The sequence below is a fragment of the Balaenoptera borealis genome (genome assembly GCF_965194805.1).
Source record: "Balaenoptera borealis genome assembly, chromosome: 9".
Lineage (NCBI taxonomy): Eukaryota > Metazoa > Chordata > Mammalia > Artiodactyla > Balaenopteridae > Balaenoptera > Balaenoptera borealis.
In genome coordinates this window covers 2,723,536-2,749,979 of record NC_138873.1, presented here as the reverse complement: position 1 = coordinate 2,749,979, position 26,444 = coordinate 2,723,536, and the positions used below count along the sequence as shown (strand labels likewise).

Below are 26,444 nucleotides of genomic sequence, written 5' to 3'. Positions count from 1 at the left end.
GGGAGTAGCACCCTCCTTTTAAAAAAAGACCAGTTGTTTAGAAAAACAAAGACTATTCAGAAGTTTTCAGGGAGATCGTTTGGTTTATTGTAAATATGCCCTGTAAATCCCCAAGGCGAAGGCCACCCTGAGAGTCACTGCCAACCACACAGGACACTCTCTGACTCTCAAGATGAGCTTAGGCTCTCTTATTTTGAGCTTTCTTCACCCAAATTTTAGCTTTGAGTAGTTTAAGTTTATGGATGGAGTTGGTTTCTAAATGGCTCTTACATAATCTCATGTGGACACAACATCTGCTGGGATACATTTTGACGTGTATCGTGGAGGAAAAGACAATTGAGAGGCTGAGCTTAAAAGTCACATTCATAGCTGTTGAACAAAATTAGTAAAAAACCAACCAACCAACCTGGGGTATCCGTTACGAACAGAACACCGTACACGCAGATGAAACAACAGTATTTGCTTTTCCTAACAGTATTTACCAATAGATGCAAAAATCTGCTGTCATGACAGAGACGCGGGTGCAGACGACACGTGCGTCCAGAAGGCACAGGTGCTGCCCGCGTGTGCTTGGAGCTTGGCTGCGTGCAGTCACCACGGCTCGTGTTCAAACCCACAGGGGCTGTGGGACAGAGTGATCTACCCACCCCACTGCAGTGAAGACGACTCATTAGCCCCAAGACGAGGCATTCGTCATCGGAATGCTAGTGACAAGAGTAAAACCCCTCTTTCAAAACGAGGGGACAACGGAGAAAAATGAGGACAGGTATGTGAAGAATGTGTGTTCAGAAGGTCGAGCCTTTGGAATATCCAGAGTCGGTCTTTTCTGTCCCCCTTTTCATTCCTTTCTCCGCCTCTTCCCCACAATATAAGGGGGCTCCGTAGGAACTCACACGTGAATATGTATATGAGGTACATGCGTGGATTCAGAAGTAGGGAAGACTGTCCACTCAAGTCCACACGGAAGGCCATGTTCACATGGCATCTGACCATGATGGTTTAGTTTCAAGGATGCACATCTTGCACGGATCGCTTCACATCAACCTTTTTTCTTTTATTGCAACTCAGGTCTTATTAATAAAAATGAGATGACGGATAATAATGGCTATTTATAGTCATCTGTTTTAAAAAGGAGTTCTAGGGGCTTCCCGGGTGGTGCAGTGGTTGAGAATTTGCCTGCTAATGCAGGGGACATGGGTTCGAGCCCTGGTCCGAGAAGATCCCACATGCCGCGGAGCAACTAGGTCCGTGAGCCAGAACTACTGAGCCTGCGCGACTGGAGCCTGTGCTCCGCAACGAGAGAGGCCACGAGAGTGAGAGGCCCGCGCACCACGATGAAGAGTGGCCCCCACTTGCCACAACTAGAGAAAGCCCTCCCACAGAAACGAAGACCCAACACAGCCAAAAATAAATAAATTTTAAAAAAATTAAAAAAAAAAAAAAAGGAGTTCTACTTTTAACAGGAAAAAAATTCCACGCTACTAATATTTGTCAGGCTCCTGCCACGTGCCAGGTCCTGCAAGAAACGCAGCAGGAACGGCCCTACAGCAAGCAGAGCACCCAACAGGAGACAAACGCATTTCGAGAGAAACAACAAAATACGGTAACTATCAACTTAAAAGTGGATTTAATACGAGTGAAGAGGGCGCCTCTGCGGGCCCCAGGAGAGCCCTCCCGTCCGAGGCACCCGGTACCTCTCGCCTCTTCATCCTTACATGATTCAGGAACACGTTCTAATATAGTGAGATAAGTTCCCAAACGACTGGACAATTTCGGCAAAGACAGCTGCCGCATCTCTAACACTTAACCCAGGGGACTTTTCATGTGCTCCCGCGTTTTATTTCTAGAGCTGCTTCTTCAGAAACTCAGCCGAGACTCTGCAAAGCCCTTCCGTGAGCACACATGGAAACAGATGCCGTGTCACCTGAAGCTGCCCTAGTCTCCATGTATCACTGCGATCAGCCAAATCACTACCTCATTCTCTGAGCGAGATTTTCAACTCTGTCTCAGGACCAGAGCCTGGCAACTGGTCTGCAGCGTCCCCTCAACACACGAGCCTGGCAACTGGTCTTCAGTGTCCTCCCAGCACACGACCCAGGTGGATGGCGGCCGTGCGCTTCCAGAGGACATCAGGGTACCAACCTTCCCCAGAGGAAGACATTTACAGACCTGTTCTTACAAACCCCACCGCTTAGTCACGGGGGAGCAAGGACGTTTCTCATTGGGGTTTGATCCCACCTCAGAACGTGGGATCACAATCCGGTCTTTACCTGCCTGGGGAGACCGAGGGGCAGGTGAAGAGCCAGGGAGGGGGCGAAGGCTCTGTTTCCACCTTCCTTGAAGGTCTCGGGGAACATCTGGGCAGCACCATGCATTTGAACACTTGGACACCCTCTGCCCCATTTCTCGAAGTGCTTCGCTGCTTTCCCACTGCCTGCTTGTCCGTTAAGGATACGCTGCCTTCCTCTGGTCCCAAGCACTACCGACCCCCTGCTCTCCGGCCATCACTGAAATAATCATGGTTTGACCAAATTACTAATGGCCAGAAACTGTCCCCGTTATTCCCAGTAAATTCCTTCAGCAAACGGGCTACTTGGCTCGCTGGGCTCTGCAGGGCGGAGCGTGGGGATGGCAGTGCACGGTGCCCCTTGTGCGGTCCCGTCTGGGGACAATCCTGAGGCCGCCAGCCTCAGACATCCGTGTGAGAGACCCTAACCCTAGGCCGGGGCCCCCCCTTGGGGTTGAGCGTTGCTCCTTTCCAGGAACGATCAATTGTCCAGCTGCACAAGGGGAGAGCGGGGGCTGAGGAAAGGGGAGTAAAGGGTGCTGGCGGAGGATAGAGTCACTTGGACGATTCCCAGGAGCAGTCTGGGGCCAGCAGCAGGCATTAGCGAGGAGGTCTTGGTGGCATTTTATCCATTTCCGTGTCTCCAACAGCTGCAGTCACTGAAGGGGTGAGAGAACGCAGGGACCCGGTGGTGGGCGAACGTGACCCCGGAGCCCAGGTTCACGCCAGCTCCCTGCCCTTTGGAGTCTCTGCAAGAAGAGACGTCTGTTTAACAGGAGCTTCCTGCAGGACGGAAACACGTAGTTGTGCCCTTCTTCTCTCTTACGTTGAGGAAAAGGAAGACACTCCTGCATAAGGACATGTGATTTCCATTTAGAGATGAAGACTAAAATAATATGGGCGGTAGGACATATGGATTTCCCCCTCTTGTCGTTAGTTTGGCTTTTATAAAACATACATAACAAACAGTGCTGTGTGGACACATAAGATGTGTGATCGTGGTTCTCTAGTGCCCACCGTTCCCAGGGGACCTCTGGGTGGAACTTTCCAGAGCCCTGCTGGGTCGGCACCGCAGCCTCGCCCACCGGGAACCCTGAACCTCACCTCCAGTGTCCGTGACGGTCCTGACCCGGTGACCAGGCCCAACACACAGACAGTGGTTGAGCTCGTCAGTCAGTGGTTAATGGAGGTTCAACATCTGTAGGAGTTGCCACTGCCTCTTCCTTTTATTTCTCTTCACTTACTTATTTTACTTTTAATCTCTTAATTTATCTCTTTATTTATTAATATCAGAAGATATTAATCTTTTAAACTTGACTTTTTTATGCCTCACACAATGATGGCTGGGAAGGAAAAGTGTGGAGTGTTACGAAGCTTGTCATTCCAAGGGGATTCCGCCCAACACCAGGATTTCACTTGTTTCCCAAAGAATTTTTTTTTTAATCAAAGTTGAAATTCAAAATTTGCAGGGAATTGGAAAAAGTCTTTCCTCCTTTCATTGTGAACACCCACATCTCTGAGCAGGGCATCGTAGCTTTTGTTCAGTCGAGTTTTGAACGGACAGGCTCAGATCCATTTTCCTTGAGCTCAGAAGGCACTTTCCATCTCTGCTGCTTCCAGGCTCCCTGAGGGGAGGGCGCTCAGTGACATCAGGGTCCTGCAATAGGCCAGGGCGTCAGTCAGCGCCCACCCAGCAGCCCTGGGCCTCGCCTGCGAGGTGGGTCGTGATCTCCATCACTGGGGGCAGAGGTGATTCAGCTGCACTGGTCCCACGTGTCCTCAAGAAACAACTCGTGGGCAGCGTCTCTGAAAGGGAGCAAGGGGCACCGTGCTTGTCCCTATTTCCACGTCATGGTTCTTAGAGAAAGACTTATGCCGCTTCATCTTTTTCCAACATTTCTAATTAATGGGAAGACAGTCCATTACCACATAAATAGGCCTGCCTCTATGTTTTAGTAACAGCTTTTTACCCTGAGAGCCTGAAATCTTCATTTCCCTACTTTCATAAATGCCTTATACACCATATGAAATAGCCATTTTTGGAGGCCACAACATTTTGAACACTGGTAATTTCATATGGTTCAAACGAACATGTCTGTAGATACATTAGTATAAACACATGTTCCGTACCACATTGTGTGGAAAAGAAAAAATAAAATAAAAAGACATTCTACCTTTTAAGAATGCCAAAAGAGAGATTTCACAAACAATCAAATTTTCGTGGTCTGTAAGAGATTACCTAGAACATCATTAACAAACTATTAATCCTACATGAAATCGACACACGCCGGATTTCATCTTGGCACAAAGTCCTATGAAGAAGGGGGAAATTTGGTGAATGTCCACATACCATACAAAAATAGTTACTTTAAAAAGCCAGGACTCTGTTCTGCTTAAACTCTAGGAAAGGCTGGTTTCATGGTTTACCTCAGGCCCTCATGTTCTAGAAATCATAAGTCTGTATAATTTCTAACAGTTACACCAAGGACGTAGAGATATTAGCACCGCCCTGGAATAATTCACTTATCCTCGTGAAAGATGTACTGACATCCTGCTGTATATGGATGTGGCCCTATATAAAGAGACAACTATTTCTCATTTCCTGAGAGAAATCAGTTTTCATTTTAATTTGAAGGTGAAAAAGAAAGGAAACAAAAAATTCTAGTGCACAGATTCATCGTACATGATTGCTAGACGTCTAGGAGTCATGTCTTATTTAATCCATAGAATAATTATAGAAAGTAGTTCACATTATGTCCGTTTCATAGATGGGGAAACTGAGGCTTGGACAGGAAAATATCTGCACAGTTTACATGGAGGGTGAGGGGAGCCAGCCTGCAGTCCCAGCCTCCTTGACTCCGTGGTGACGGTCACATGAAGTGGTCCCGAAGGGCGCTGCCTTCTCTGTTCCTTTCTTCCTTGTTCTCCTACTTTTTATTTCTTTTTGAGAAATACTTGTGGGGTATGCACTTCCAAAGATGCATGGCTCAAGTTCAAGGACCCTAGCCAGCACGGTGATACACTAAAGGCCCACGGAAGCTACAGGAGAGGGAAGGTGTGTGCTGTCCCTAAGCTCAACTCCACGGTCACGGGCTTCAGGTAAACGGAGGCCCCAGCTCCAGCCACCACGGGACCCACCATGTGGGCGCTGCCTGCACTTTTCACTCCCTCAGCTCGGGGCCACCTCTCCCTTGGGCTCAGGAGGCACCTCTGCCGTCTCCTTCACCAGACAATCAAGTGCTTCGCCCTGACGTGCGGGACCAGCCCCAGTGGAATGAGACCCACTTGGAGGGAACCATGGACCTAACTTACCTTTCCATAGGACCCTTGTCCCAAAACTTTTAACAGTTCAAACTGGGAAGGGTCGGCCTTTTCAAAGCCTGCTTTCACATGATGACTGATGTCAATCTCCTTCACGATGCCTTCTTCCTGCAAGAGAAAAATGACAAAAATACAAATCAAGGGGTTCCTCTGGATTCGTCCTCTGAAGTTACAACAAGTCGGGTATGTTATGGATTTTCAGGATAGGAGTTTAAAGCTGTGACGCCACAGAGCTTTACAAAATCAACTTGCTTATTTATACCAATGTTTCCGTTTGTGAGCCTTTAACTGTTTCTTTTCCCCATGGAGTTGTGTCATGTGGTCTTGCCAATATCTCAATGAAATCCATTCTGCTTCTTAACAGTTTGGGCAAACTTTTGGACAGGGAGGAATGTGGGAACCATGGAACAAAACGAACCTCTGAGAATCTGTCTTAATGTCTACACTGCTGTGGTCAAAATGGTTATCAACAGGATCCATAGGCAGAAGTCGTTTGTGAAATGCAGATTTTTTTTCTCCTTCTCCTTCTTCTTATTCTACTCTCCCTTATATTTTTGCCAGAACTAATGCAAAGAATGATTCATTGCCATCCAGAGATTATATTTCCGAAGAAGCAGTCAGATAGGATTTTCTGCCAGTCCAGAAGCCTTCCCAGTAGGAAAGAAAAGCCCTTGATCTTTAAATTAAAACACTGGCAGAAATCACTACAAATTCTCATCAGAGGACTACCCATCCCCAGAGACGTATTACTTCACCTGTAAGGGGGTATGCCACCTATCCACCACCAGCTATTTGAAATGGAAAAACTGTAAAGTAGGTGTTTTTCTGTGGGGAGGTGCAGGAGGTCACTCAACCGGCTGTGCCCCCCTCGGCAGGCAGGTGGCCCAGCTCCTGCAGTGCAGCGTCGCCGGAGGGGCCCGTGCCCCGGACCCCAGGATTCCCGCCCAGGGCCCCGCTTCACCCCTCCTGTGAACAAGCAGCCCAGCACCCAGGCCAATAGGTCTCCCCAGCCCAGCGCATCCCACCAACGCGTCAGTATTCACCTTCCCGAGTCATCACTGCCGGAACATTTCGACTCAAAGGCTTAGAAGCGGATCTCTCTTAAGGCTTCATTTTGTGTAGATTCTTGCTGTCCAAGTATTTACAGCAAACGCACTCAAAGCACATACCTAACCTCCGCCTCGGGAATGGCGTTAAAACCTCAGGCTGCTCCCTGATAACGCTGCAACGCAGCTCATGTCTCATTTAAAATCAGTAAGGTCTTGAACAGCAAAGACTCTCAACTACCCATAGAAAAAGGAACCAAGAGTTTCACATTTTAGATTTTAGAGTTCTGCATTCAGAGTGACATTTTGGCTTGAACTGGCTTGAGATATTTTGTTTTCCTCTTTCCCAAGAATTTTTTTTAAAAAAAGAGAAAAGGTCTGGAATCCAGTGCTGATTGCTGTGTGCACAGGAAACACCCAGATGGGAGCGGGGGAACATGCCCGGGCCTGTCTGCCTCTAACTGTTTCCAGACCGGACAGTGATATTTTCTGACTCATCCTGTGACTATCGCCTTAAAGGGCAACCAGATTCAAAATAGTGTCTATGCTTCATTTTGAAATAAATGCCTTTTACCTTTTATGAGGCAGGTCATTTTTTCTAGAATTCTATGTGGATTTTAATGCCATTCCCTTAAGAAAATAAAGTCTGTTCCCTCTACATATAGCGCTAAAAATTTGGTTTGTAGCATAACTCCTATGAAAGAGTACTTTTTTAAATAACTTGAGAAATCTGGGGGGAGAACCTGGTGTCATGGTCAGGCGCTTGCTCTGTAAGCAAGGATTTCAAAAATGTTCTAATGCGAGAGAGAAAAACTAGAGAAATGAATTGTTGAAAAGACATCAACATAGGACAAAATAATTTATGACAGTGAATCTTAGACTTCCTGTTGAAATTCTGACAGATGGAGGAAATTCCTGCGCAGGTATCAGAGACCCAGGGACAGTGATGGAAACGGCCGGAGAGGACCCGTCGCAGTGCCCTCCATGCTCTGCCCGCACCGAAGTCACCTGGGAAGGTAATTTCCTCTGTTCTGAATCATCCGCTTTTCGTGTCATTAAAGGGAGAATATTTATGAAAAGTAAACGCAGATTAAAAGTTGTGAAATATTCAACGTTCATTGCAGCTCTATTTACAATAGCCAGGACATGGAAGCAACCTAAGTGTCCATCGACAGATGAATGGATAAAGAAGATGTGGCACATATATACAATGGAATATTACTCAGCCATAAAAAGAAACGAAATTGAGTTATTTGTAGTGAGGTGGATGGACCTAGAGTCTGTCATACAGAGTGAAGTAAGTCAGAAAGAGAAAAACAAATACAGTATGCTAACACATATATATGGAATCTAGAAAAAAAAAAAAAGGTTCTTATGAACCTAGCGGCAGGACAGGAATAAAGATGCAGATGTAGAGAATGGACTTGAGGACACGGGGAGGGGGAAGGGTAAGCTGGGACGAAGTGAGAGAGTGGCATGGACATATATACACTACCAAATGCAAAATAGATAGCTAGTGGGAAGCAGCCGCATAGCACAGGGAGATCAGCTCGGTGCTCTGTGACCACCTAGAGGGGTGGGATAGGGAGGGTGGGAGGGAGACGCAAGTGGGAGGAGATATGGGGATATATGTATACGTATAGCTGATTCACTTTGTTATACAGCAGAAACTAACACTCCATTGTAAAGCAATTATACTCCAATAAAGAGGTTAAAAAAAAAAAAGTTGTGAAATATTAATGACAAAGACGTAGAAAATAAAAATTGGGCAAGTGTTAGCTTTGTCTCCAAAAAAGGGGGACAGGTCATTCTAGAAATCACTGATTTGCATGCAGGATATCACTTCTCAGAAAGAGCAAAGAATAAGTTATTAAACAGGTGACTCGTGAAAGTGCAGAAAAGAACAAGGAAATCACCGAAACTCTGACTCGCTCCGACCAAGTCCTGCCAGGCTAACCCCGTCCCACTCCGGGCGCTGTTAACGCAGCGGTGGCTGGAGAACTGCAGCCTGGCTTTCAGGGGTCCCGCCGGGAGCTCAGGTCAGCAGAGGCCGACATCTCGAGGCATCTCCCATCAGGGCACCACAGCTCCCTCTTCTAGACCCCGAAACAGGGCGCCCTCGCCGGGGAATGACATCTTGTTCCAGAGGCTGTGCCCTTGGCGCCCCTGCATCAGGACCACCAGGGAACTCGTTAAAAATGCAGATTCCAGGCCTCGGGCGGGTCTACGGAGCCTGGAATCTCTGCGAAGGACGGGGCTTCAGCTGGAGCCCCACTCCCCGTCCTGCAGGGTGGTTCCCTGCAGGACACAAACAGGCTGTCCTGTCCGCATCCTTCTCAGGAAACACGGACTGCGTGGTCCCACCGCCGCCCACCAGCTCTTTGAAGGGATTTCCACACTCGCTGCCCCACTTCCCTCCTCTCCTCTCTCACACCCACCGCCACCCACTCTCTCCACCTCGTCAACCCACCGCCACCCACTCTCTCCACCTCGTCAACCCACCGCCACCCACTCTCTCCACCTCGTCAAGTCATCAAGACCCTCCACGGGGCTCAACCCAGGGGTCAGACCTCAGGGTCCGCCGCACTGGGCACCATCCATCACCCCGTCTTCCTCGAAACACTTCCCTCACTTGGATTCCGGGACATCACGCCCCCCGGGGCTCCCGACACCCCCCTCTCTCCCGTCTCCTTATCCCCCTGTCTCCCAACGTCCCCTGGACCCCGGCTCTTCCTCCCCGTCATCCCCCCTCGGGACCTAGTCCTGCCTCGGGGCTTTGTGCTACCGTCTGAACGCCGGCAGCTCTCAAGTCTGGATCTGCCCCCAGAGCTCCAGATGTGAGGCTCCGCCCAGGTGAGGTCCTGAGTGCGCGTGTAGTCGGGGGGACCTCAGGGGCCGGGAGCCTCCCGGGGCCTCCGCTCGATGCGGGCAGCGGGGAGGGCTACGGGCCAAGCCTGGCATTTGTCGCCGGCCCTCTGCCCTGTCAGCTGCTCTGACCCGGGGCATGGCCTCTGGGTATTTCCTACCACCTCCCAGCTCGTCAATGCATTTAACTGTTTAGAAGAGGTATTTTATCCATACTTTCAATTGTTTTTAGCAAGAGGGCTCACCACAGCTAGCCCACCGTACTGCTAGGAACAAAGTTCAGAAATGCTTTGAAAGTGGAGAGAAGTCGCCAAGTAGCTCATCTGTCTCTTCCAGGGAGTGAAGACCGGGGACCCTTGAAAAGTCCCTCGGGGAGGCGCAGCCCACCCCAGTAAAGCGTCCAGAACCAACGACACAGGCCATTCACTACAAAGACCCCCGAGGAGACGGCCGTGCACACGTTATGACACAAGGCAGAAGGACCAGGCGTGAGCCTCAGACTCAGAGCCAGAGGAACCACCTCCCTCCAGGCAGGTCCGGTGGCTTCTCCAAGGGAACCCAGGGGCCGAGCCACAAGCGGATCCCGACCTCCCGGCGCCCGGACGGGACGCAGGCTCCGGGCAGCGCGGCTTCTGCTCCCACCCGCCCGAGGAAGCTTCTGAGACGCGGTGGGTCACGCACTGCAGACTCCTCTCTGCTCCTTAAATTGCCCTTCACACGTCCCCGCCAGTGTGTCTGCTCCCGCTGGCGTGAGCAAACGTGAGATGCAGTTACAGGGCCAGCTGCACTGGTCCAATCGGTTCCTCGGGAAACTATTTCTACTGAAAGTTTCCACTCCGTTTCCAAAGGGCTAAATATAAGCTAAGGCATTTAGGATGGCGACACTTCCCCAACGAGAGTGGGACTCCAGCTGGTTCTACGGGCACTTGCTGGCCTCTAGACAGAACAAGGACGGCCCACGGAAGAAGAACAAACCCTGCGTGAAGGCACGGGAGCAAGGGAACGAAAAAGGAAAACGCTGGAGGAAACCAGAGGCCGGAGGCAGCGGCTCTGAGATTCCGGAGAAGGACGATGCGCGGAGCGGTGGCCCCTGCCTGGGGTCCACCGGGGCGGGGGGCGTGGGGCGAGGTCCAGGGCCTGAACCGCAGACCCACCTGGTGCAATGCCCGCCTGGGTGCTGCATCTCCCCGAGGGACGGATCGGGCAGTGCACACAGGGCACTCTTTTCTCATGCATCTTGGAACGGCATTTTCCCTTTTTCTACCAAAGAAAGTGACCCAGCCCCCAGGGCACTCACGGCAGTAACTCACACGCAGGGACAACCAGCCAGGCGTGTCCACCTTCAGAGAGAAACCTTGAGCTGCTCCTGAAGCCCCTCAGGGTCTGAACTGGGCTGAACTTGGGACTCATACATCACAGCAGGGGGAACTGAAGAAACTCAGAGGAGAGGGGAGGAGAAACAACCAAGACGTGTCTCATATTTATTCTCTGGCTTTTCCTTCCCATCCAGACTTTTGCCCTCTACCTCCCTTTTATTAGTTTTGTTATTAAAGGCAAGGTGGACTTTTCCCTCTGTTTTTAAATGAAAGTGCCACCCCTCACGGCTTCTTTCTTTGCCCTCATTGCCTGTCGTTCCCTCAAATTATCTTCCCTTCCATCCTTCTGAAAGCCTCTCGGTCTGCTGGTATTTTTATAAATCACAGTCTATGCAAATTGGACGCCCTGGAAGCTGTGACTATAGCGGTGGCGGGCAGATGGAACAGCGTTTCTGCAGGGGCCTCTTGCACAGAAAGGGGAGGACACAGGCGCCCCACAAGCACACGGGCTGCAGGCTCCCAGGTTCTGACACCTCGACGACCCTCAGGTGGGTTAATTCTAGTAAGTTCCATCAATCCTTGAGCCCCCTGAGAAAGCAACGTTCTGTGGAACGTGAGCTGTGCAGTGACAGAGGCCCTGGTACCTGGGTGTGGTGTTTCAGGCGCAGGTTCTAGATGCGGCCATTGACAATTTCCATCTCATCTGGAAAGCCACCTTTAAGGATGTGCTTTGTAAAGAGTCACTTTGCACAAGGATGAGGAAGTCGTTATCTGCATTTGTCAAGAGGCACTGAGGAATCGCCAAAGAGCCTCAAAACTGTGGATGGAAACGTATGTCGCTAGGTCCCGCCGCAGAGAAGCTTCCTTACGGGATACACAGCTCTGTATGGGGACAGTGTCTGTCCTGGGGCAGTGGGTGTGTGCTGACGGGGCTGAGTCTTTATTCTTTAGTACAACATTAAAAATAGTGCCGAGTAAAGAGGGTGATAAAATGATACCAGGCTGCCTGCCTGCCGTGCACCGAACAGGCAATTATCACCCTTTCCCATCCGTCCTCAGACTCAGAACATTGTCACTTCGGATCTGAGATGTGTGGTGTGAGAGAGAGAGAGGCTGCACCGAGAGTTAAGAAAAGCTGACAACGTGGGCTTGAAATTCTCAAACGAAAAACCTCCGCGACGATCACCCACTATCGGTGTAACTATAGTCTCATCCCAGTGAGATCGACTGGGCCAGCTTCATGTTTGTTTCCAGAAAAGGGAAAATTTCACTTATCTGAATATCATCATCTCCAAGACTTAATTATTTATGTATTTCTGACTTGATATCCAATTTTTTTTTTCAAAATCAACATTTCGGTAAATATCTCTATCAGAACAAGTTGTTGAAAACTGTGATGTTTCTGACAGAGGTGAGGACATGCTGAGTCAGCTGGTGTCAGGGACTCTGTGTCCGTGGGATGCGTCCCTCCTGCCAGGCTGTTTTCTGTTCCAAGTCTCTGCATCTATTGTCAGCGGAAGGCCCAGCATTCCCCGCTCACAACTGTGCTCTCTCCACAACAAAAATGGGCTGAGCCACCTGTACAGACAGCTGGACGTCAATTCTCACTATTGCATGAGGCCAGCTCGTGCTCCTTCTCTAGTAAAAGGTGACCGACTCATAGGGACACGTAATTAGCGGCAGAACATCTACCAGCATCATTACAAAGGTTTCATTTATTTTTCTCTTCAGGTATGAAACCAAAGGTCCTCCAGAACCATCCGTAAGAATTTCTTTGCATTCGAAGCTGGTCGTCAGATGGTAGGTAGGAATGTTCAAAAGGGCAAGAATATTCTCAAAGATAATGTGAACATTCAAAGTCCAGTGGATTGTTTGTGTTTTTCTTGCTCTACCGGGAAGAGCATCACTGAAAATCTGTGCATGGGAACATTTAAGTCAAAGGTACAGATTGTAACGAAAGTACAGATCCTCCAGCGCCCACTGGCACACTAGGCATAAACAGTGACTCAAGGGTAAACACCAAACTATAGCGAAAGCTCTGAGCTGTATCCATCCAATCACTCAGACGTCCTCTGAAGACACCTGGCTCGAGTACCACAGCCCAGTACACTGCACACTCGTGTCCAGTGGGCAGGCACTGATTAGGCATCTCTAAGCAACACTTATGTGGAGAAGGGCCATTTGGTTTCTGCAAAGAAAACACTGCTAAAGTAACAGGCTTTTTATAATGGTGCAACAAACACACAGCAACAGTTACTAAAACTGATCGCTATGATTGGGAAAGTCTTATGCTGGAATATCTATATTTATAGCCCTTCCTCAAAGTAGGGATCACTTCTTCCTCAAAGAATCTGCCTGCCAATGCAGGGGACACGGGTTCGAGCCCTGGTCCGGGAAGATCCCACATGCCACAGAGCATCTAAGCCCGTGCGCCACAACTACTGAGCCTGTGCTCTAGAGCCTGTGAGCCACAACTACTGGGCCCGTGTGCCACAACTACTGAAGCCTGTGCGCCTAGAGCCCGTGCTCTGCAACAAGAGAAGCCACCGCAATGAGAAGCCCACGCACTGCAACGAAGAGTAGCCCCCACTCGCCGCAACTAGAGAAAGCCTGCGCGCAGCAATGAAGACCCAACGCAGCCAAAAATAAAAATAAATAAACAAATAAATTCATTAAAAAAAAAAAAGTGATGTTGGTGCCCCTCTCATGAGCAGGCATGTTTGTGATCTGCATGAGGGCGGACAAAGCAGAATCTGTGGGGTGTAGATAAGGATGAATTATTCAAACTGGTAACATCTTAGCAAATGGGAATAACTTGCAAAAGGATCATAAGCCGCCACTTGGGTGAGTGGAATGATGGCAGCACAGTTTAACATGTGGGCAACTGTGCAGGATGAGGTCATGCGTTTGGGAAAACAATGACTGTGCCCTACAAAGAATTTTATATTTTGACAGAGAGTAATCAGTCACAAGGCAGGAAAGGATCTAAAAACCACTGAGTCCACGTCTTGGAAAAATATATGCCACTATGAACAGAAAGCCACCGGTCTCACTGGACAGCTGGGCAGACCAGTGGGCACTAAGCAGGAAGCCTGCTTTTATTCACACACAAACTCCACGGTCACCAAGAGGCACGCACGCTCACACCGTCCGACCCAGGGATCTCACTCCTCAGACTTTATCAAAACAATCTGAATATGGAAAGCTGTTTGTTACAATGTTGTTTTTAATAAGAGTGAAGAAATGAGAAACAATTTAAATGTCCAGCAAACAGTGGAAGAATTAAGTAAATGATGACATCCACCAAATGAAATTTTACAAAGGCATTAAAAGTGATTACACCATTTACAGTTGCTCCCAGAATAATGAAATACTTAGGAGAAAACTAACAAAACACGTACAGTATCTGTGTGCTGAAAATTACTGAACGCGACTGAACGAAATCAGAGAAGAGGTAAAAAAATGAAGGGACATTCATGTTCACAGATTGGAAGACTCAGTGAAGAGTATAATTCTCCAAACATCGATCTGTAGGTATAACGCAATTCCCATCAAAATCTGAACAAGGCTTTTTGTAGATATAGATAAGCTTACTCTAAAATTTATATGGATTCCATATATATGCGTTCGCATACAGTATTTGTTTTTCTCCTTCTGACTTACTTCACTCTGTATGACAGTCTCTAGGTCCATTCACCTCACTACAAATAACTCAATTTCGTTCCTCTTTATGGCTGAGTAATATTCCATTGTATATATGTGCCACATCTTCTTTATCCATTCATCTGTTGATGGACACTTAGGTTGCTTCCATGTCCTGGCTATTGTAAACAGAGCTGCAATGAACATTGCGGTACATGACTCCTTTTGAATTATGGTTTTCTCAGGGCATATGCCCAGTAGTGGGATTGCTGGGTCATATGGTAGTTCTATTTTAGTTTTTTTAAGGAACCTCCATAGGATATATGTATGCACATGGCTGATTCACTTTGTTGTACAACAGAAACTAACACAGCATTGTGAAGCAATTATACTCTAATAAAGATGTATAAAAAAATAAAAATAAAATTTATATGGAAATGCAAATGACCTAGAATCCCTAAAAACAATTTTCAAAAAGAATAATAAAGTGGGAGGAATCACTTTACTGATGTTAAAGCTTACAATGTAGCTACAGTAATCAAGACGGTGAGGTACTGGTGGAAGGACAGACACACAGACTAACGGAACAAAACAGAGAGCCTGGGCGTGAACCCATCCCATTCAAATACACCCAACTGATTTTTGAGAGGGTTGAAGAAGAAATTCAATGGAGGAAGGAGAGTCTTTTCAACAAATGGTGTTGGAGCACTGGACCTCCGAGGCAAAACAAAAAACAAAAAAAAAACAGACCTAAATCCCGTTTTATACAATGAACTGAAAATGGATCACAGACTTAAATGTAAAACATAAAACTTTTAGGAGAAAAGCTTCAGGACCTAGGAATAAGGGGAAAATTCTTAGATATGATCTCCAAAGCATGATCCAGAGAAGGAAAAATCAGTAAATTGAACTTAATCAAAATTTAAAACTTTTGTTCTGCAAAGACTCTGCTAAGAAGATGAAAAGAGAAGCTATAGCCTGGAAGAAAACACCTGCAAACCACTTATGCAACAAAGGTCTTGTAGCTATAACAAATAAAAATTCTCAAAACTGAACAATAAAACAAAACAAATAATCCAATTAGAAAATGGGTAAAAGAGATAAACAGTCATTTCGCCAAAGAAGATATACAAATGGCAAACAAGCACCTGAAAATATATTCAACATCATTAGCCATGAGAGAAAGGCAAAACCACCGTAAGATATCACTACACACCTATCAGTGGCTAAAATAGAAAATATAGTGATAACATCAAACGCTGGTGAGGATACAGGGAAACTGGATCTCTCATCCACGGCTGGTGGGAATGGAAAATGGATCAGCTGCTGGAAAACAGTCAGGCAGCTTCTTACAAAATGAAACACGAACTTACCGTACAACCCAGTAATTGCATTCTCGCACATTCATCCCAGAGAAATAAGAGTAGGTTCACACAAAAACCTGAAGGTGACAGTTCACAGCAGCCTTACACCCAAACAGGAAACAACCCAGATGCCCTCTAACTTAAATGCTTAAGCAAACTGGGACACATCATCCGGCAACAATAAAAAGGGACAAACTACCGATACACACGACATGAGGGAGTCTCCGCCGAATGATGCTGAGTGAAAAAAGCCAATCTCAAAAGATTATATTTATACTGATGAAATAAAAATTCCTATTTTGAGGCAAGACAAGAAAAATGTAAACATAAAACGTTTTCTCTGCCTGTTTGGGCCTCCTCCCTCCCCTCTAGTTTGCTCTGTGCATCTGCATTATACATTAACCAGACCTCCCCAATGGCAGTAATACCAGCTCAGCCATGAAGATCAAATTTACTCCTTCTGTGTCAGACATACAACTCCTTAGAAGATAGCACTCTTTCCTCAATACTGTAAGGGGTCACGATCAGCCACCACTAGGCTTGTACGTGCAGACAAGCCTTACGTCCAATGCCAATACATCGATTCCTTTAAAGGTAGTGATTGGTGCAGAGCAGTCTGGTAAAACAACCTGGGCCACACCTAAGGGAAGTTCTTAGCTTAAATACCTACTTATGACCTTATTAATGTTACCAGTTATATTACTTGTATTCTGCCTCTTTTACAAGATTATTGGTTCTTGCATTACCAAATGTGTGACTGAGCCTCAGATAAAAATAACAATGATTAGGTGACTTGAAAGGATTAATCTAACATATAGTCCTACAAGATCAATGATTGTAACAGTGTTAACTCTAGATTTGGGAAGAAGCAACAAGAGGGCACTGTTTCCTGGACCATAGCAGACCAGTAAGACAGGTGGTCCACAGGCTTTTGGCTGCTGTTAACAGGGCCTAGTCCAGTAACAGCACATGGAGTGACCCCTCGACAAAATCCTCCCCTGACCTGGGGATGAGCATTCCTAGCGCCTTGGGGCAAATGGGTCAGGAAATGCCTCCCAAATCTTGGTCAAAACTAAGCCTGAAAGGGAAGGGATTGCAAAATAAAGACTGTTGCCTACCATCCAGTTCTACAAGAATCAAATCATTAGCCACTGCAGTTGCTGACCTACAAGACACGCTGAAAGGAATTCAGAACAAAGGTAAGGATGAGGCACTCTGTGCTCTGGGAAAACGGGCAGAACCGGCCCTCAGAAAGTTAGATATTCTCAGGAGAAATTTTTTATGAACCTGGATTCTTGCATCTTCCCATACTTACAAAAGCACTGAAACCATTAACTAAGATGTCTTTTCCTTGTACGTAGCAGTAACCTTCTATCAAGATGTGTGCTTGATTGCCTGCACCCCCTTTGTCAAAATCACGTATATACTGGCCTCCCCTTTACCTCTTCAGAACAGTCCTCAGAGCCCTCTAAGAGACTGTCTCTAGGGTAATAATCCTCAGATTGGCTCAAGTTAAAATTTCCATTTCTTTCTTAGATTGACTATTGATTAATTTTTCATCAACAATATGATTCCCATTTGTATAACATCTTTTTTTTTTTTTTCTTGGCCGCCTTGGGTCTTTGTTGCTGCGCGCGGGCTTTTCTCTAGTTGCTGTGGGTTACTCTTCATTGCGGTGTGCGGGCTTCTCATTGCGGTGGCTTCTCTTGTAGTGGAGCACAGGCTCTAGGCGCACGGGCTTCAGTAGTTGTGGCTCGTGGGCTCTAGAGTGCAGGCTCAGTAGTTGTGGCGCACGGGCTTAGTTGCTCCGCAGCATGTGGGATCTTCCCGGACCAGGGCTCGAACCCGTGTCCCCTGCATTGGCAGGCAGATTCTTAACCGCTGCGCCACCAGGGAAGCCCTTTATAACATCTTGAAATGATCAAATCTTAGAGAAAAAGAGGAGATTAGTGGTTGCCAGAGGTAAGGGACTGCGTGCGCGTGTGCATGTGTGTGTATTGCATAGAAGAGTAACAGGAGGGATCTCTGTGGAGATGGAAAAGTTCTGTCTTGATTGTGGTGCAGGTTACGTGAATCTACACGTGTGATGAAGCTGCAAAGAACCACACACACACACACAAGAGTACATGTAACACTGGTGAAATCTGCATAAGTTCTGTTGATTGCATCAAGTGTCAAACTCCTGGTTTTTATACTGTAGTATGGTTATACAAGATATTACCAGTGGAGGAACTGGGGGAAGGGCAGATAGGACCTCTGTACTAGTTTCTATAACTTTCTGTTATTTTATAATTATTTCAGAATAAAATATTTTTAAAAAGTGATTTTGAAGTCTACTTGCAATGTTGCAAGAGCCTTGTTATAAGATTTTACATTAAAGAAGGCAGTAAATAAATTTTATGTATATGATCACTATATTGACATTTAAAAGAGCTGTCGGAAAAAGATTAATGGGAGATACATCAGGAAGTTTACAGTGACAATACTAGAGAAGTATAAGTGATTACTTTTCTTTCCTTTGTTTTCTAAATCTTTTATAGAGAAATGTAAACGTGAGCAAGAAGACTCAGGCTTCCATATAAGGAAATTTAAATCAATAAAGCCACCTCGTTAACCATCGATGTGGGATTCCTATATTCACCCACTGCTATCCTATCCAGCTAAACTGAAATACAATGGAAAGTTTATGCAAAATGAACTGTGAGTTTTGAAAAGCAGATAAGATCAAATAACTTGCTGCAAGAATACAAAACGATGGAAGCCAACATGAAAGAATTTGGATACATTTTCTGGATGCGAAGAATAAACCTACCATTTGGTCAGAAAGAAGGGCTCGGTGTTTTTAAAGCTATTAAAATTTTTAAACTCAACCTGCAAGGTTCATCTTGTGGACGAATACAGTATTTCCAATCAGGGCACAGATGGTAAACATAAGAAAGTGCAACGCAGAGACCAACACAAACTTCCCAGCCTGGCGGGCGGCCAGGGAGTTAATAGAATTTTTTCCTGGGAGGTGGGTGGTATGAATTTACTGGAAACTGAAAAATGAGGAAAAAAGGTTTAAAAGTGAAATTAGAGATGACTGTCTGCTATGGCGTATTAGACAAAATGACTTGTGTGATAAATTTATTTCTCTTAAATAGTTTCATAGATATAAATATGAAGGGTTTAAATTTTTTTTCTTCAACAGTCATTAGTAGTAATCTAAGCAAAATCAACTGTAGTCACTTTTGTAATGTGTATGTGTGTTGGATTAATAATCCCTAAATCTTCGAGGGGCGTTTCCACGTGAGTGGCATCCCCCATACAAGGCCAACGCATGAGGGCGATGCTTAGGGCAACAGACGAGAACTACTGTCAACACTCTGGTCTCAACCATTTTTCCTGCTAAAAGTAGATCGTCCCAAATATCCTTAGAGAAGACTGCCAATTTGGCTATCAGAGTCTCAGAACACACGTGACATGGAGCTAGCCCTGGCTGTATCCCCTTTCTTATCCTGAAGATTCTTTTTTTTTAAAGGTTTGCATTTTTTTTTAAATTTATTTATTTATGGCTGTGTTGGGTCTTCGTTTCTGCGCGAGGGCTTTCTCTAGTTGCGGCAAGCGGGGACCACTCTTCATCGCGGTGTGCGGGCCTCTCTTGTTGCGGAGCACAGGCTCCAGACACGCAGGCTCAGTAGTTGTGGCTCATGGGCCCAGTTGCTCCGCGGCATGTGGGATCTTCCCAGACCAGGGCTCGAACCCGTGTCCCCTGTATTGGCAGGCGGACTCTCAACCACTGCGCCACCAGGGAAGCCCCCGAAGATTCTTACAAACAGAATCCAGACAGAAAACAGTCATGAACTTCAGAATTAAGCTTAAACAATTTCAGTGATAATGTGCTTTTATCAGGTTTCCAAATTTTTGAAAAGATGAAACTTTTGGCCACAAATCTCATTCAAAGAAGTTAGCTGAGTAATCATCCCTCTTCTTTTTTCTAAAACCAACTTAGTTGACATTTAAAAAAATTATAAAACATTCTGCTAAAAAAATCAGATACGTCTTAAAGTTTTCAAATGCCCCCACCAGTCCATCCACATCACCATGCCCTCCACCCCCGAGGGTGGAGCTGTCAGAGCTGCGAGAACTCGGCCCCAAGTGATCCCCTCAAATGGAATGAAGCTAACTGGTGAACTCCACACACATGTTAGCTTTTGCCACTACGAGCCAAAGTTGCAGATTTCCAAACAGGCATGAGCACAGGTGAAGTATGTCAAGTGAGGTGACAAACTGAATTGGTTTACAGGGTACAGTGGCCTTGTTGCCATGCAGCTCCCTGCGATCAGCAGGGCCACGGTTCACAAAGCACCAGAGACTGAGAATCCAAGGATCCCCTGCCGGGCCATTAAAATTTTACTCCACAATAGATGGGTTTCATCTGACTCAAGCTGATTGTTACCCAGTGACTTGTGAGGCTGTTTGAGAGAAGCAGCTGACCTGCAAACACTTCTTGGAGAAATCAGAGATTACACGCAGGGTAAATACAGCATCACTGTCATTATCAGTTGAATCACCCATCGGCCTGGCCCCTCTGTGCAAATACCTGTTTCGTTCTCGGTGGTACCCTCCTACCTCAAAGCGCCCAGCACACAGCATTTACTCGATACGTGCTCGTACAGGAATAAATGAACACCTTGTGGGTGCTTTAAACAAGGTGCATTGAACGCCCTCACGTCTGTTAATCCATGGGATGCTCTGTCCAGAGTACATCTGCAGAACCAGGCTTGTAGCACAACCGAGCCAACCTGCTGGGACGCAATCTGATTCATGGTGTAAGGCATGGGCTTGGGAACTTCCCACATTCGTGGAGTCATGATCTGCATTATATACGATTTTGAAATTCAAAGAAATCATATTATAAAAGTTTGTAAAAGTCTATCCTAGCTTGGGTTTTGCCAAAATGCTTCAGCTCCATCCAGCAATTCCAGATATCTTGCTGTACTTCAAGATCACACACTTTGTCTACAACAGGCTTAAGTGATGATGAAGAAAATCCTAAGACTTTTCTGAGACTCTGGTAGTAGTATGTCAAAAATTAACTCTTTATACCAGAAAAAGTGATTTGAAAATTTGTTTAGAAAACCCCTTCAGCTGAGGCTATTATTACAAACTGCTGAGTAAAAGTTCTATCGTTTCCTACAAAGACAACTAATTCTTTACTTGGTGATACAGCAGTGATGAACCCACCATTACACCTAAGCCCTGAACCTCGGATGCAGGCTGGGAGCCTGGCGACAGCTGCAGGTGCTCTGTCACTTCTGCGGTCAAGCTATGACACGCCATCTACCAGGCTAGGTCAACGGTGTTCAATCTGAATGGTTCCATAATCATTAACATATGAGTGCACTCATATAATACTGCTGGATTTAAAATTCTCACGGTAGGCTGAGCTCATACGCTGTAGGTATCAAGTACCTTGGCCACCTACTCATGTTTTTTCACACTATTTTTTTGGTTAAACTCCTTGGTACAAGCAATGCTTACAAGGACCAGGATTCATTTAAACAGACTGGCAACCACTGGTGATGTCATGAGTAGCAAGCGTCCTGGGCAGAGTAGCAAGGACCCTCCCTCCCAACGCCCTCTCCTCTCTCTCCCCACTGTGTCCCGCCCTGACTCAGCTGTCCCAGTATCACACGTGTGGCGCATCGCCCTGTCAATGACTTTATTCCGGAGCCAAACGTGGCACGGCTTTAAATGGACTTGGCTATTTTCTGTCGGCAGTTACACACTGATAGACTGAAGAAGGACAACCAGCCTACTATCATCTGTTTTTGAACGTTTCCAAGTTGCTCTTCTTTCCCAGAATGATGGCTTTGGAACACCAGTGCAAATCCCACTGAGATTTCCATCGTCCTCTTGGATCTTACCCAGAACTGAGCCCCACAGGAAAAATCACAGGTTTAGGTCAGAGACTGTGCATGGGAAAAGAGCATCTGTGTCTAGGAAGGGGCTCTCGCCAGCAGGCTGCCCCAAAGTGGTGGCTGAAATTGCACCCAGCCCTCCGTGTGCGTGCGTGTGTGTGTGTGTGTGTGTGCGCGCACAGGGGGACTCCAGGGAATGATCTCAGGCAGCTCTTGGAGCGAAGAACTCTTGGAATTATGGGTGAAGCAGCTGACACAGTTCATAAGTTCAGCTTTCAGCTACTTCTTCCCACAGAGTGACATAGTTTTCTCATTATCCTTCGAACTTTTCAAATAATGATTCCCTGGGAAATTACTACTACCCCTTTCCTTAAGTGAGAGCTCTGCAAATTTTCACTAGTTTGTGCACATCTCAACTTCTGTCTCAAGCCTCGTGACTACAATATTCCCAGATCGCCAGGCCCGCTTTATAAGGTGGATGTGAGACAAAGCTGAACCTGTCTCTTTTGTTGTGAAAACTGGACACAAAGAATTAACAACTGGACGGGGAGCTGCTGACTGAATAAAAAGCCCAGGGGAGTTTCCGCGCCCTCTTCTCCCCGACTCCGGATGTGCATGCTGCCGGGAGGAGGCGGACAGAGGCTCAGGAATAACGCCTGAGTCTCGAGCCTTCACTGGATGAGAAGACAGAGGCAGCTGTGCTGGTGGCAGTGAGGACACGGTCTCCCTTGGCCACGGTCCCCAAAGGACACACACGGGCCCATCAGACATGAGATCAAGCAAGCAAACCAACGCGTTGTCGGAAAGAGTTGTCGGAAAGAGTTGTTTTTGAGAAAACAGTGTGACCTTCCACCCTGGATAAAGCTGAGGAGACACTCTGGACGACACCACCAGCAACTCTATCGAAAGTCTTAAAAATACTCAGATTGCACGTACACCCAGGGCCCAGCAAACGAAAGGCAGTCATGAGTCTTACAAAGATAAATTTATCGGTAATTTTAAAAACCTGATTTTGAAATGAGTTTATGGATTTTTCATTCCTTAGCCTTTTCCCTGTGTAGCTAGAATACTGTCCAAGTGATGACAGAAAACATCCATTCAATAAACACCAGGTAAAAATGACCCATTTCTTCAGCAATTTGGACTCAGATGTACTGAAACAGCTTGAACCAGGAACATTCCGCCTGAGCAAACAAACCTGCTTTCCTCGCAGGTATGTGGTAGGATCTACAACGGACAGACGGGGTCCTTCTCCACATCATGGTTTTTCACACCTCTCTTTATGAGACACTCGCATCAGCTTCAATATCTGAGACTTCTTCATTCTGACAGAGGACACAGAGTCATCATCGACCGAGAGTGTCCTTTTTGAGGAAAGGAAAGGGACTGAGGGACGCTGGCCTCTAGACAAGGGACCACTAAGGGTGAAAGTGACAGAGACGTCCCAGGACACTGCCTTGAACTGAATGTGTCCCCCGAGATTCAAAGACTGAAGCCCTAACCCCAATGTGATGGTAACAGGAGCGGGGCCTTTGGGAGGTGATTGGTCAGGAGGGCGGAGCCCTCAGCAGTGGGATTTCTGCCCTTATAAAAGAGATCCAGAGAGCTTCCTTGCCCCTCTGCCACGTGAGGACGCAGCGAGAAGAGGCATCTATGAACCAGGAAGCGGGGCCTCACCCGACACTGAACTGGACGTTCAGCCTCCAGGACCTCAATAAATAAATTTCTGCTATACGTCAGCCGCTCAGCCTGTGGAATTTTGTAACAGGAGCCTGAATGGACCAAGACAAGCATAAAAGTATGTATGTGGGGCTCTTGAGGGGGCAGAGCGTTGGGGACAGAGAGTGCCGAACAGAGGGGCCGTGTCTGGAAATCTGGGGGGAAAAGAGGTGATTTCTGATTCTCTGTCTCTGATGAGCCAGGAATGATCAGCATGTCCTTCATCCAGAGCTAATCTCCTGGGGACTCAGCAAGCAGTCTGTTCCCGGGCCATTCTTCGCTCCTTCTCCCAGGTTCTAGGTCATCAGGAAGTCTCCCTTCCACAGGAGACCCCACTCCAGCTCCTAAGCAGCTGTGTCGCCTGCCTGGCGTGATGTGAACGGCTGTTGGAGGGACCTGGCCCTGCACACTAGGTGCTAAATTCACCCGAATGGGCTCCTCTGTGTCATTATCATCGCATTTTCATTTTTCCTGACTTGTGAGCCCCTGAAGGCTTTCCTCTTAATACCTGACATTATGGGAAAGACCATTCCTACACCCATTGAAAAGTACCTAAATATGCTCATTTCCCCTCGAATCAATGGGTCTTTTCAGCAAACTGGTCCTTCATCTTAGAAGGAACGTGAACTTCCGTAAGAGCTGCAGTTGAAGATCACTTAGTACTTAGAGGGCAGGAGAATCCCACCCCCAGGAAGGGACACCGTCGGGAATGGCCTGGAACAGACTCACGGGTGGGCAGGCGGCACTTGGTGAGGCCAGATGAACCAGGAAACAACGCACACCTTCCTTTAAACAGAAGAACGTTATCAAGAGAGAATCTGAAAGTTGCTGGTCTCATGCAGAACGTAACACTTTTGCATCCAGTTGTCTGAATTGAGCATCATTATTCCAGGTAAAGGATCTACAGTCTTCCGAAAAGTTCCACCAGACACCAAACCAAACCCAAAGGCTTGTCTGGGTACTCCTGGTAAGACCGCACGGCTCTAAGAATCGTGTTCCATCCTCTTACCGAGGCCACCTTAAGAGCCTGCTGGAGGCTTGGGGTGACGGGCATGAACTGGGTGTATAACTGGTGTCCGTTGTCCCAGCAACTCCACACCTTCCCAGTTAGACCAGCGCCAAGAAGCCAAATGCCAACACCCAGATGCCAGGGGCACTAACCAGTGCCTGCGAATCACACCCTGCTTTACCAAATACGCCGTCTTTTCCGGTCATCCAATGGCGCCGACTGTGCACGGGGGAGAGCGCACGGCGGGGATGCCCTCATCCTGTCTGTGCAGTGGGCTGGCCAGCTCCCTCCCCGACACACAGCAGCAGACGCGACGGAGGCCTGAGCGCGCAGGGACACGCTCCTGGCTGCAGAGCATCCTTCCCAGGCTCGCCTGCGGAGATGAAGCCCTGAGCCTCTCTGACCAACATAAATGGGGTCCTGGTAACCAAGCCCCTGTAGACTTCCGACAGCGGGCAGCTCGGGTCACCCCGGAACTGGACTGTTCTCACGCTGAGTGTTGTCTCGTACGCCTGGCTGTGACTCAGTCCAAGTTAACTTGAAGTTCTGTTATGGAGCTTGGGGAAAATGAACGGACTGAATTACACCAATATCTCCTCTACCCAACATCCTAAGTGAGAGGGTTTTTCTGTCACCCAAGCTGAACGGAGAAAAATTGTTTTTGGGTTTGCATGGCTGTGTGTTAGCAAAAAAAAAGTGTTAATGACGATATAATGCCACGTACTAAAACAACTAGGGTTTTCTATAACGTAAGGAAGTAATAGAGATAAATTACAAGACAGTCAAGTTACTCCCTGGCAAGTATCCAGAGATTAAAACAAAACTTGAAATCATTTTGGGCTCTAATTTATATACGGGATCCCCGTCTCTGAACCCTCACTTTCCTAATATTCCCTATAATGACCTGCAGGACGTTTCCCCCCCAGTTCACCCCCCCATGCGGGAAGCCTGGGACAGCCTGGACCACACGTGTGCCCCAGTGACCGCCCTCAGGACCGATGAGAGGGCGGGAGAGGCTGCTCTCCTCCCCCAGGATGGGGGCCGTGCCCAAGGTGTTACAGGTGTGGGGTGTCACTGACGTCTGCCCCGCCTGGGGAAAGGAAATGTCCTCTGAGATGATGGAAAACCCCACGAAGGAAGTGGGTGAGTCTAAGGGGCCAAGCAGCCTGCCCAGCGGGAGCAAGTTCACGGTCAGGACGCGCGAGAGGTGAGCTCGTGCAGCTGGCTGTCAGCCGCGGCTCGTCCGAGACGGACCCCACCGTGAGCACAGCCAGCCTGGGTCTCCCGTGCTTTGTGTCAGGCAGGAATCCTGGGGTGATTATCCTGTTGGAGTTTCAGAGCTTTAGCGATACTCGGGGAAAAGGATTATGCTTCTGAGTTGGTGGAGCTGGGGACATATGATAACTTCTGCCATTTAGAATGAGGGAATATAGGATCCTGATGTTCAAAAATGAATATTGTGAGGATATCCAGTCCTCACAAGAGGATTAGATTTGGGTGGAGATGGAGGCCTTTGGGACTGGAGTGCGACCCTCCAGGCACTGCCATCTCCTGATGTGTGGAGTGCGGACAGCAGGGGTTCAGGAGAGCTTGTGTTTTCTTTTTCAACACACAGAGAGCTGCAAGTGTATAACTCAGGAGGAGATACCGGGGCAGGAGTATATGACATATGAGTTTTACTGGCACCACCTCATTTTCCAAACGTGTATCTGTCGGCCAAACATGCAAATCCTCAAACAATTTCTGAACACTGAAATCTTCAGTCAGAATGGGTGGAAAAGCATTGTGCTAAGTGACGAACACTTTTCTTATTAAACACTAGTTAATAATTACACTGTAGTCAATATATACATCCTAGGTCTAAAATACCACTAATAGACTTTGCTGAGGTTCAGTAACACGTCTGAGTAAAAATGGTAATCGTGTTCTCTTAAATGTTACCAAAAAGAGGAAATCTATGCTAGGACCAATG

The 26,444-nt window shown here is 47.2% G+C and overlaps 1 protein-coding gene across 5 annotated transcripts in view; it reads right to left on the bottom strand.

Moving 5' to 3' along the window:
• RPS6KA2 (ribosomal protein S6 kinase A2) overlaps window positions 1-26,444 on the bottom strand; it is a gene marked incomplete at its 5' end in the record, with an annotated part of 372,896 nt that overhangs the window by 84,331 nt on the left and 262,121 nt on the right. For 3 of the 5 annotated variants that reach the window (XM_082404538.1, XM_082404539.1, XM_082404540.1), the window contains one exon: window positions 5,600-5,716. In XM_082404538.1, coding sequence (XP_082260664.1) covers window positions 5,600-5,716 — 117 coding nt within the window. Of the gene's footprint in view, window positions 1-2,270; window positions 2,572-5,599; window positions 5,717-6,651; window positions 6,763-26,444 lie in introns of those variants that run through there. The other 2 variants (XM_082404542.1, XM_082404541.1) reach the window with 2 other exon arrangements.